This window comes from Phodopus roborovskii, unplaced genomic scaffold (assembly GCF_943737965.1).
Source record: "Phodopus roborovskii unplaced genomic scaffold, PHOROB, whole genome shotgun sequence".
Lineage (NCBI taxonomy): Eukaryota > Metazoa > Chordata > Mammalia > Rodentia > Cricetidae > Phodopus > Phodopus roborovskii.
In genome coordinates this window covers 2,005,113-2,017,229 of record NW_026126638.1, presented here as the reverse complement: position 1 = coordinate 2,017,229, position 12,117 = coordinate 2,005,113, and the positions used below count along the sequence as shown (strand labels likewise).

The following is a 12,117-nucleotide window of genomic DNA, read 5'->3' as shown; positions in this document are numbered from 1 at the left end:
CAGCATATGGGAAGGCTCACCAAAGGCTAGCAGTTATTACAAGTGATTATTGTGACTTGTGTCTGTGATTAAACACAGCTTTGAGTTCAGTGTGTTTGTGCCAAAATTGCTTTCAGAGGAGAAGTTCTGGGTTGGTTTTTTGAGTCTTGCCCTGCTGCCCAGAAAGTCCCTAGACGGTCTGGGATTGGAGTCATAGTGTTTAGTAAGTTCCTGCCTTGCACTTCAGCTTGGATGAAAGTGGTTATCTTCCTGCGAATGGGTGAGAATAGCCACATAAAATCACCAAATAGACATCTCTTATGCTTCTGCCCCCTGGATTGTAAAAGTATCCCAGCAAATGATGGTGGCCACAGTGCATACAAAGAGAGACAGTCACCAAATGAAAGGAGAGCTACTAGGTAGCGTGAAAGATGGCCATGATTCCCATGGTCTTCAGACAGCAAAGTTCCTTAGCACAGAGCAACAGACCTAAGTAAGACCAGCCAAGTCACCAAGCATAGAGGAGGAAACCTGCCATCTGACCACATTTTCTACAGCCAAGTCCTCTCAGGGCCAAACCAGGATAGTTACTTTATCCTAGACTTCCTTCTGCCACCATGGTTGATGCAGAAAGCAGTGTGGGCATTGCCAAGCCAGCTGTGGTATTGGTCTAGAAAAGAGGACAGTAATGGGCATTGAATAGAAGCCCTACCTTGGAAATTTCCTCAGCTAGCTTCTTTATTCTTTGGGTTTGAGACCCATTGTTTGCTGGGTAGACAAGATGGATACCTTAGCACCGTCTTCATTATTATTCACCCATTATTATACATTATAATTCGAATTCATTGTAATTATTACAAAGCAGTTTCTTAGCAGCCACTGCCTTGTGACAGCATTCCTTTTAGTTGCCTAGCACTGGCCCACAACCAGAGGATTAACACAAGCCTAACGAAAACACTAGGCATAAATTTAAATCGAAAATGTTGATGTGGGGAAGTTATTTTCCAAAGTTAGCCTCATGTGCCTGCTTTTCTCTCAGCTGTTGTGTACAGAACTCCCCTCCTGTGTCTGGGAGTTAACCTAGACACAGAAAAACATCTTCCAAATTAGCATGTATCAGAACATTAAATGATTTGAAAAAGCCCAGCTAGTGGTGGGGATGTAACACAATGGGAGTACTTTCCTAGTGTAGTCAAAGCCCTAAGAATGACCCCCAACATGATATAAACCAAATGTGGTACCACACAGTTGTAATCCCTACACTTGGAGGTGGGAGACAGGGACATCAGAAGTTCAAGGTCACCCTGAGTGATGTGGTGAGTTTGAGGCCACTGTCTCCTAGAGAATGAGAGAGGGAAGGGAGAAGGGAGGGAAGAGAAAGTAGCTTAATTATAAGCCATCCATCCTCATCAAGGGGGAGATACCATATTACATATGTGCTCAGTCCTGTGAATGCTGCAAGACTGTGAAAAGTGGCAGCCACAGTGTCTGTCTAAACCAGAGCAAGATTTGCTAGACAGGCTCAGTTCGACCAGTAGCTGGGTGGACTCTTCTCTGCAATTTCTTCCTAGTTCATCCTCTGACCATGAAATGAACGCCACAAAGAATAATGTAAAGAAGAGCTTCCTAGGGTTCCCATGGGCCTACCAGGTGCCCTTTAGATCTTCTGCCAAGATGGGGCTAAGCCAGAGAGCTCCTGGCCTGGAGGAAGCACACTGCTTTCCTGCTCTGTGCTGTGGTGCACATTGCTTTGACATGTGTCATCCCTTCCATCTCACACTGCCTGAAGGCCTGGGGAAGGTGTGCTTTCAACACTGTGGAATCACCAAGCATCTGCACACCGTGAACTCCTGGCTTCCCACCTCCTCTTCAGCATAGTAAGCTTTCTAGCGGGCAGGGATGGAGGTATAGGTTCCTGGTCCACAAAGGAGTTCTGTTTCTCTCCGCCTGATTTTGAGACAGACTGCTTGGTACATTCAGAGATGGGTCAGCTTTCTGAGGGTCTCTGGTTTGTTTTGGCTCAGGCTAGCATGTGCCATCTAACTCCACTTGGCTGTGATCTGTTGCCACTGGGAAATTAGCATCTCATAAACCTACAGGCTCTTTTTCTACCTCAGACTGTGTACCCTGGGATGATCATCCACCCTGTCAACCAGTTTCCAAATCCTTACTTTGAAGTATTGGGGCTTCTTGTTACTGCCTGTTTGTTTGTTTGTGTGTTTGCATCAGGGTTAATGCCTATGTGACTCAGGCAGAGCTCAAACTCCTCTTCCTTCCTTGGTCTCCAGGATCCTGAGATTGTAGGCATGTGCCACCATGCCTGGCTACTGTAAGATTTAGCAAGAAGCAGTCATGTAGAACCTGATCTTAAAGAACAGGCTAAGAATCTACTTCCTCACCTGTTGATGCTGACCTGCCTAACTTCCAGGGGCTCCCGGAAGAGTTCCCACCAAATACAGGCAGAGAACATGCAGCTAGTTCTTGTCTTAATTACTGATGTCTCTTGGTTTTCTGGAAATGTCTAAAGCATTCCTCTGCATCCTCCTGGTCTAGGCACTGGGCTGTTTTTTGATCACAGCTCTGTTCCTTACCCTCTTGGTTCTATTTTTAAGATTTTATTTTTGCATCCCTGTATAGTACTATGACAAGCAAACAATATTAAGTATCAACGCATGTCTGTGTCAGCAGCGACAACAGTGATGGGTGTCATTTCATTATACCAGTGCTAGGTCACTGAGAAATTTTGAAGACACATATGTGTGTAAGATGGCCACACCAAATAATTTCCTATTTTCACCCCATTGGGTAATCTTGTATTTCTTTAAATCAGTAGTAATTATGCAACCTCACTGCATCCCCATGGATGCTAGAGCCTAATTGGTCTGTTCTCACCAGCATCTTGAGAGCCTTCCCTTCGGGTGTCATCTGTACATTTGAATGAATCTGACTCTCCATCCACTAGGAACATTAACAGATAACTTCTTCTGGAGGCTCCATCAGAGTCCCACTCTGGCCAACATCCTAGCCTCATCAGAGATCAGAATATCTTTGTGTGACTGTCGACTCATTCTGAAGCCTTGGGACCTGTGACCAGAACAAAGCCAGGGTGAATTCATCGGCAGTTAAGACCCAGGGAACAAGTGGGCCTTTTATATGGTCCTAATTTAATATTTCCACCACATTCCTTTTCTTTTTGTCATTTACTTTAAACTCATCACTTTCCCACCTCTCCTCTTTCCACTGCCTGAACAAGAGATGAAGGTTATCTGGCAGGACATAGTCGGAGAGGCCCTTAGCCTTAGTCAGAGGCCATGTCACACAGGCAGAAATCCTCTGGAGAATTAAGCCCATCTGGGTACAGCTGGGCAGCTTCTTTGCCAACCCCAGCCACAGCAGTGTGTTTGTTTCCAAAGGACCATGGATGTATAAGAAATAACAGAATTGAAATCCCTTGGGTTTTCACTTTACGTGTTGTCAAATTAAAATCTGATGTCAGGCTGATCGTTTCCCCTTTGAGGGACGACAACATGGCCTCTCCCCTTCTCTGAAGACACCCGGGGTTTCCAGAGGAGGCTGCAAATCCGATGGTACACACAGTGCTCTGTCCCTTACAACATTTGACCTCTGCGAGAACTGATGACCTCCAGAGAGCTTGCCTTGCAGAACCCTAGGTCTAGAAAGGACAGAGGCCAGCTGGCTTATTTATTTTCATGAGTAATGCTTTCATAAGAAATACAGAGAGGCAAAAACAGAAGAGGTGGCCTCAAATCTCTAAAACTGGTTTTATGACGGAGGCATCTTTGGGAGGTACTTAACCTGCTGGGCAGCAGCTTTCATGGCTCTGCACTTGACTCTTAAAATACAGAAGAGTAGGGAAGGCAAAGAGGTCACAGATGTAATCTTGAGGAACACGAGTCCTAGTGTACTCAAACCCTAGCTCTCCTGCCTATTATTTATTTAACCTCACTCCTCAGATTCCCCAGAATGGGATACATGAAACTACCCACCTTTCCTCCATGGGGCAGTTCTTAGGATTAACAATATCATAGATATAAATGTGTGGTTCCTGGCATTTCTGTTATTGAGGAACTCACCATAACTGGGCTTTTAAAAAAAAAATGTACTCTATACACTCAAAATCACCATGTTAAGCAAAAGAAGTCGGACTTGGAAAGACACATAACACACGGTTTTTCTCACGTCAAAGAGATGTGCAAGCAGAAGGGTTGACTCCTTGGGAGTAGGCAGATAAGGGTAACAAGAGGTGACTATGCTCAGAATGCATGGCATTGGTGGATGAGAATGTCATCCTGAAACCCATCACTTTGTGCAACAGCTGACCGTGCGCTAGCTTTAAAAGAACAGCCGTGCATATTCAAGGAGAGCGATTTTCAGGTGTATAGTCAGGAGTCAGCTACCGAGCAGGGAAGATGGTCCGTCCTAGAGAGGTAAAACCTCTTCTGCAAGTGCCAGTGCAGACACAGGCTGTTGTGGTCTCCAGTATGCTACCACCCCGTTTCCCACCTCCCTTCCCCTCTCATCCGCTTGCCGAATACCCAGAAATCCTCTGTATGTGCTATAAACTGAGCCAAAAAGGAGGAATCAGAAATTGCTCTCTTTTGAGTATTTTGAAGGATGGTGAAACCTTGTTAGGAATGTTGCTCCAGGGACTGGGAAAACACCATATGTGGGAAAGCATTGCTAAGTGAGGAAAATAGCATGTGCATGGGATGTTGGAAAAGTCGAAGCAGGGAAATGGGCACTGGGGAAAGGGTAGGAAGGGGTTTTACTGAGGTCTTTAACAGGTCTTTTTCTAATTATAGCCAAGAAGAGCCTGGGGACTATGGCCTGCTTCAGAGCCAAGGCCTATATTTTCTTTGGGAAAAGAAGGCAGAGTTGATTGGCTTCCAATCCAGGCTTGGCAGAAGCCCATGCAGGATTTTAAGCCAGTAAGCAATGCCTTGGGTGGGTCTCGATTGGTGTCGGTGCCCATTCCATGATCAGACACTGAAGCTCTGCGGTGATGCTGAGCCACAGGCTGGCCTTGTAGGGAGTGTGGATTAAATAGACAGGGTTCACCATCAGAGAGGACAGACCTGCCGTTAATAGCAGCAGTAGGGCAGTTGCTGAAGTCAACCCTTGTTCAGATTACTGTGAGCACCCCATAAGTGAAAGTGAATCCCTGTTGTGCCTGGCCTAGCTGACACTGCCTCCCTGTTTCCACGCCCCACCCCAGGGAAATAGTCCCCTAGAGGAAATCCTACCCCAGGAGACATGGTAGGAAGTGAAGGGACTGCTGACCAAAAAAAGAAAAAAAGAAAAAAAGAAAAAAAAGAAAGGACCGGAGTTCACACCCCGGCTCATCTCATCATGGCCAGCATATTCACATACCTCACTTCCCACACTTGCTTCCTTAATTCTCCCATCCCTGTGTATCCAATTCATGCTTGTTCCTTCTCTCCCACAACTAGCGTGGCTGGCCTGAGCTCCAAGCATGTGTGAGGAATGACAATGGAGAGCGACCATGCTGGTACAGACTGCTGGCAGCCAGATGTAGAAAGAGGAATTTTCCAGATGTTTAGTCTTCTGTGTGTACATACAGCAGCGGCAGGCATGCCGCCAGCCTGTTACCATGGACAACTCAGATTCATGTTCAACTGCTGTTTCTAGCACAGTCAGTGTGTGCTTGATTGTGTCCCTTCAGGTGCCTGATTGTGAAAAGGCCTTGTTGAGCTTAAGAACCAAGTGTCCTCCAATCCCTGCAGTTAACTAGCAGTCCTATCTACAAAAATGAAGTATCGAGGGTCGTTTGCACCCTGGAATGTGTTGTTTTGGAAAATTCTTGTTCCAATATCCCTGGGATTGCTTTCTCCAGAAGCAAAGAAAGGAAAGAAAGAAGGGAGGGAGGGAGAGAGGGAGGAAGGAAGAAAGGAAAGGGTAAAAATAGATTTTCAAAATGGAGTCCAGAGGATGCCTGCTGGGTTGTAAGAAAGCTTTACAGACAGTTTAAAAACACTTACCGTCCTGCACATGGCATACTCTCATGACTCACTGCAAAGTGGATAAATGTAAGCAACAGTTTAGATGGGGGAAAGGCTGAGATCCACGCTGACTTCCATGGGTCTATGAAGGGTGCAAAACCTACTAAAGTAGCCATTTGGAGGTCAGGCTGCCAGAATGGGAAGGAGGTGTGGTTGCTGTTGTTGGAGGTAATTGTAGAGCATCAGAAAAAGGCCAGCTTACGAAGCCAGCAGTGAGAAATGAGGACAATTTCAACAGAAATGGCCATGAAAGTGACAAGGCGGGAAGACTTAGCCATGCATCACAAAGCTTGCTCAAGCAGCAGAGAAATAATGAATCAGGTTGGAGTGTGGGGCACGAGAACTCAGTACAGCTGTGATGGGAACTCAGAGCAAGAGGGCAAAGACACCCACTTCCTCTCCCTATTTGGCCCTCTATGTAAACTAGCTGTAGGTGATACCTGGACTTTCTCTCCAAAGCCCATGTGTTCAAGGTCTGGTCCTGGCTCAGCAGGAACTGACAGCTTGTGAGAGATCTTTACCAGCACTGGAGCATGCCCTGGGGTACTGGGGCATTGCTCTCTCCTCCATCCTCAAAGCAACAAGGCCAATTCATCATGAACTAAAATCTCAAGAGCTATGAGCCAAGAAAACCTTTGCTTTTCTTTATATATTGATCCTCTTTGGTATCTGTTACAGTTGCTGAAAGCTGACTAGCAGATCAGTGAAGCCATGGGGTTAGGTGTGCTTTTGTTTCTAAAAGATTTGCTTTTATTTTTATTTGTGTGCATGCGTGTGTGCGTGCGTGTGTGCGTGTGTGTGTGTGTGTGTGTGTGTGTGTGTGTGTATCACATGCATGCTGGTGTCCATGAGGTCAGCATAGGCTGTTAGCTACCGTATAATTATAGTGAGATGCAGGTGTAAGCTATTGATAGTTGCAGGTGTAAGCCATCCAACATGGGTGCAGGTGCTGAACTCAGGTCCTCTAGAAGAGCAGCAAGCACTTTTATCCCCTGAGCCAGCTATCCAGCCCTCAATAGGTCTTTTCTAGTAACAACTTTTGCTTCAAAATTCAAGCTACCATCCCAAAGGCTTCCTTCTTATCCCATGTCCATCACCATCCAATATCCATTTGCCAAATCATCCCCATAATTACCTCTGTTTGACCTTATACCTTATCTGGGACCCTGCACATACAAATGCCATCCCTAATTTGTTGCCCTGTGAGAAAGTATCCTTATGTCTCCAGGCTTTTACTGCTTTTCAAAGATGTAAGGATAAATCATCAAGTAGGAAACATAAAATATTAAGAGACATAAAGACTAAGTTAATAGTCAGTTGTATGGAAAATTAAAATAAAAGTTAATGCTTTAAAAAAATAAATTGTGGGGGGTTGTTTATTTGTTTGTCTTTGATAGATTGCCAGTTTCAGATGATTTTACTGCAGCTGTACTGGGGCGAAGGCGGAAGCTCAAGCCATGTGCCCACTGTTTCTTTTGTGTTCTTGAAGTTTCGTTTTGTTAGAATTGCAAGATTGACAGAAATGTCCCTTCTCTGCAGAGTGGGAGGGAGATTAATTGCCCTGTGGGAACCATTTTCCTGGGATAACACAATTCCTGGAGTAGTCTTTAGGGCAGGCATCCATGTTAGAATTCTTCGCTTAGCTTTGACCTTGAAGGAGTCAGTTATCCTAAGAGTAGTTCCCAGGGAAGGAAGATGGTTCCCTTTTTCACAGAGGCAGGCCAGGAGCCAGCGGGTAGATGCCGGTTAATGCCTGGACCTTTGTCAGCCTTTGGGGATGAGAGAGAAATCCCCCACTTCAGAGGAGATGGGGGAAAGGCTGTGTGGTGAATGCTGGGGAGAGGCTCCTGGACCAAGATTCAGAATTGGGACTTCTCTATAGCTCATGTCACCTGTTTGTTTCCTTTGTTTTCCCCCTGGATTCTCTAAGATCTTTCTGAAAATACCAACACTGAGCCAAGGGAAAGGATTTTATTTTCCACGTGAAGACAGAACTCTGAAGAGAAAATGCCCGTGGGGCCATTGGGGTGGCAGCAGCAGTGATTAAAAGGGAATGCTCTGGGGGTAGGATGAGGGGACTGCAAGGTCAGGGTCACCAGCTCGGCTGTCTTTCCACCTGAGAGTCTCCCTCCTGGGCTAATCCTCTGGAAACATGGGTTTGGCCCTAGTGCAGGAGGGGTGTGTGAGGAAGATCTCTGGATCACTGTGCAATTCCACAAGGACTTGCCGGAAGCCCTGTGCTGAGGTTCTGTTATGGCAACAGAAGAGTGCGGTGGGTTAAGAAACCATTTAAAAAGGAAAATGGTGGAATCGGATGGAGGACTGTAAAAAGAAACAGAATGATGGAAACTAAAAATCCCTAGGAGGAATGAAAGGAACCAATATCAACCCTTGCTACTCCAAGGAGGTAGAGCCACTCATATGAGCTGGGCTTTGCTGGGTCTCTGTCTTCTGCAAGGGGTATGTCATAGAGCTGTGGCTTTTAGAGTTGGTAGATCTGAGGGGTGTCCTGGTGACACAGGTCCTTCTGAGGGCCTGACAGAGCATCTTGACACTTAGGTCTTCAAGGCAGGCCAGTGGTCTTGTGTTTGTTTCCAAGGATAAGAGAGGCCAGGAATGATCCTCTGTCTGATGCCACATTATAAAAAGGACAGACCAACTCCCAGCCTCCTTGTCTTCCTCCTGGAAGACCCTACAGGCTAGAGTGACAATAGCATTACATGTCTTGAGAAAGTTACAAGGCTCTGATCTGATCAAGGAGTCCATTGATGCAGTCCCCATGGCTGGCTCAATAGAGGGGACCATGTATCTTCCCAAACTCCAGGGACTTGTGGGGATGTCATCGATGCACAGCAAGAGGCTGGGGAACCATGCAGACATCTAATGTAAAAACAACTGGCGCTGTCAGTCTAGGAAGCAAGCCATCAGAAGACCTGTGGTGCATTCCTCTTACTCTTCAGGGGCTGGGGGAGGTAACTGTCCCTGCTAAGTAGCAGGGAGGAGTTTGTCTTCTTCCCTAAATGGTGATGCCCTCTCATTACTCTCAGAGATGAATGACCAGGACTCTCCCCGGCAGCTATTAACGCCTTTGTTTCCTTTTTTCAGATCTTACAGGTGAACAAGGTGATGTCCATCTTGTTTTATGTGATATTTCTCGCTTATCTCCGTGGCATCCAAGGTAACAACATGGATCAAAGGAGTTTGCCAGAAGACTCGCTCAATTCCCTCATTATAAAGCTGATCCAGGCAGATATCTTGAAAAACAAGCTCTCCAAGCAAATGGTGGATGTTAAGGAAAATTACCAGAGCCCCCTGCCCAAAGCAGAAGCCCCCAGAGAACCCGAGCAGGGTGAGTCCGCCAGGTCGGAATTCCAGCCAATGATTGCAACGGACACGGAACTTCTGCGGCAACAGAGACGCTACAATTCGCCCCGGGTCCTTCTGAGTGACAGCACCCCTTTGGAGCCGCCTCCCTTATATCTCATGGAGGATTATGTGGGCAACCCGGTGGTAGCCAACAGAACATCTTCACGGCGGAAACGGTATGCAGAGCATAAAAGTCATCGAGGAGAGTACTCAGTGTGTGACAGTGAGAGTCTGTGGGTGACCGACAAGTCCTCAGCCATTGACATTCGGGGACACCAGGTCACAGTGCTAGGGGAGATCAAAACCGGCAACTCCCCTGTCAAACAATATTTTTATGAAACAAGATGTAAAGAAGCCAGGCCTGTTAAAAACGGTTGCAGGGGAATTGATGACAAACACTGGAACTCTCAGTGTAAAACGTCCCAAACCTATGTCAGAGCACTGACCTCAGAAAACAACAAACTTGTAGGCTGGCGCTGGATACGAATAGACACTTCCTGTGTGTGTGCCTTGTCCAGGAAAATCGGAAGAACATGAATTGGCATCTGTCCCCACATATAAATTATTACTTTAAATTATATGATATGCATGTAGCATATAAATGTTTATATTGTTTTTATATATTATAAGTTGACCTTTATTTATTAAACTTCAGCAACCCTTACAGTATATAAGCTTTTTTTCCTCAATAAAATTCGTGTGCTTGCCTTCCCTCAGTCCTCTCCCATCTGTTAACCTTGGTTTGTGACCGGGCTCTTGGAAACCCTTCTGTAAAACCCGCATACACCAGTATTTTGCATTCAGTATTGTCAAGGCCATGACTATGGTTTTAGTAAACTTCTTAAAATCAGACGATGTCAGAGTTTGTGTATCAACAGAGTTCTAACCTCCTTCTGGTACATCCACATTGAATTAATGAATTACAAGAACCACGATGGCCTCCTTTGAAAATGGTACCTTGTAGCTCATGGCTCGGCATTCTCCTCTGGACAGCAAGCTCACAATCAGATCCTCACTTGCTCTTCCTGGCTCTGGGGCCTGCCAATTAGAACTGTGGTTTGCGCCAATAATAACGAACCTCGTAATTTTACTTTTCAGCACATTTGTTGTTTTGGGATTGTGTAAGGGTTGAATTTTTTTTTTCCCCTTTTGGCTTTGGTTTTGTTTTTGTTTTTGGTAAGTGGTTTTCATCCTTTTAGACAGAGAGGAAATTTTTTTCTAACTATTTCTAACGGATTGTGTGTGTGTGTATGTGTGTGTGTGTGTGTGTGTGTGTGTGTGTGTGTGTGTGTTGCTGGGGTTCAAACTGTAACAGAAAAATTATACATCTACCCAGGAGCAAACTGAAATGGCTCATGAATAATCCATAAACAGAAGATAAATGTACTCATTACAGATTCTCTTGGCCCAGGGCCTTCCCCACTGATCCGGTGGCCTGCCTCCAGCTCATGAGCAGTTGTAAACGGGTAGCCTTGAGAGGAAGGTCTGGTTCAAACTCCAGCCCCTCCCCTATGATCTTGTGAAGGGTTTGAAGACTATCAGAACCTGGGTTTCCTGGGGATGCAGTCACATGCAGATTTCCAGGACAGCTGATGCATCAGTGGAGTGCCCATTATAAACTTAGTAGCCAGAGGTAGGCCTCTGAGAGTATCATTGACCATCCAAGGCTTGCTTCTTTCCAGGATATTGTGGCCAACCTTGTATCATTGTTAATCGATGCAAGTATGAGAAGCAAATGGTCCAAATGAAAAGCACTTTCTTCGTGCCTGCTAAGTCCTGACAAGGGATCACTGTAGTGATAGCCTCTGGTCCTTGTGAGAGTAGGGACATTAGTCATGCCCTGCTCCAAAGAGTTTCTAATTGTCCTATTCCAAATTCTACATAGCTCATCCCATTGGAGCTGCAGCATAAGTACTCCGGTCTCTTTTCTTGCTGGAGGTACAGAGGTCTACCACTCCAGCATGGAAGCTTCTGTGACAGCCCTAACCCTGCTGTGTGCCTGCTCTGACCTGGATTGTTCTGCCTTAGTTTAAGGTGTATGTGTGTGCTATCTCTCCAAAGGCCTGTAACATGTACAGAGAAAACACACGCCATCTGTATGACGTGAGCATTTGAAACAGATGCAGCAGATAGCAACAACTGTGGTTAAAAACAACATTCTTTTATACTCAAGTCTGGGTCCTAAACTGTGAGGGCAGACAGTAAGATACCTACTATGTCCCCTTGATGCACTGGACACTTTCAAAGATGGCTTATGTTATTAGTCCAAAAAGGAGAATGGAAGAGATGAAGGGAGGGAGGGAATGGGGGGGGGAGGAAAGGAGGGGCATCTCAGGGTGAGGGAACTGAGTGAGGTAGGTTGAACTTGGCTGTAGTCATTTTTCAGGGAATTGGCAGAGTGAAGAGTCAGGTTCATATATGAGTGATGACACCGGATGCCCATTGTCTCCCTTCTCTCCTGCCTCTCTTCTAGCCAGAGAACATTGCGTTTTCCATGACCACTGCAGTGTTAGGGAACGAGAGGCATAGTTCTCTCGTGGAGACCTGCTATGGCCTGTGTTTCACCGCCTGTGTTCAGGACAGAGAGGAGAACAGCAGGTGTTCAAACAGGCTCTAATGAACAGCAGAGCTCAGTTCTCAGGATCTTCTCCTCACGGTGGGGCCCCCAAGAGTGTTTCTAAGGAAAATGTAGCACCCCAGATGCTGCAGGGCACCACACTGGAGACACCTA

The 12,117-nt window shown here is 46.0% G+C and overlaps 1 protein-coding gene across 2 annotated transcripts in view; it reads left to right on the top strand.

Annotated features, from left to right (window-relative positions):
• Positions 1-10,236, top strand: part of Ntf3 (neurotrophin 3) — a 65,447-nt gene extending 55,211 nt beyond the window's left edge. For both annotated transcript variants that reach the window (XM_051173172.1, XM_051173173.1), the window contains exon 2: positions 9,126-10,236. In XM_051173172.1, coding sequence (XP_051029129.1) covers positions 9,126-9,923 — 798 coding nt within the window. In that variant the 3' untranslated portion in view covers positions 9,924-10,236. The remainder of the gene's footprint in view (positions 1-9,125) is intronic.
• The last annotated feature ends 1,881 nt before the right edge of the window (positions 10,237-12,117 follow it).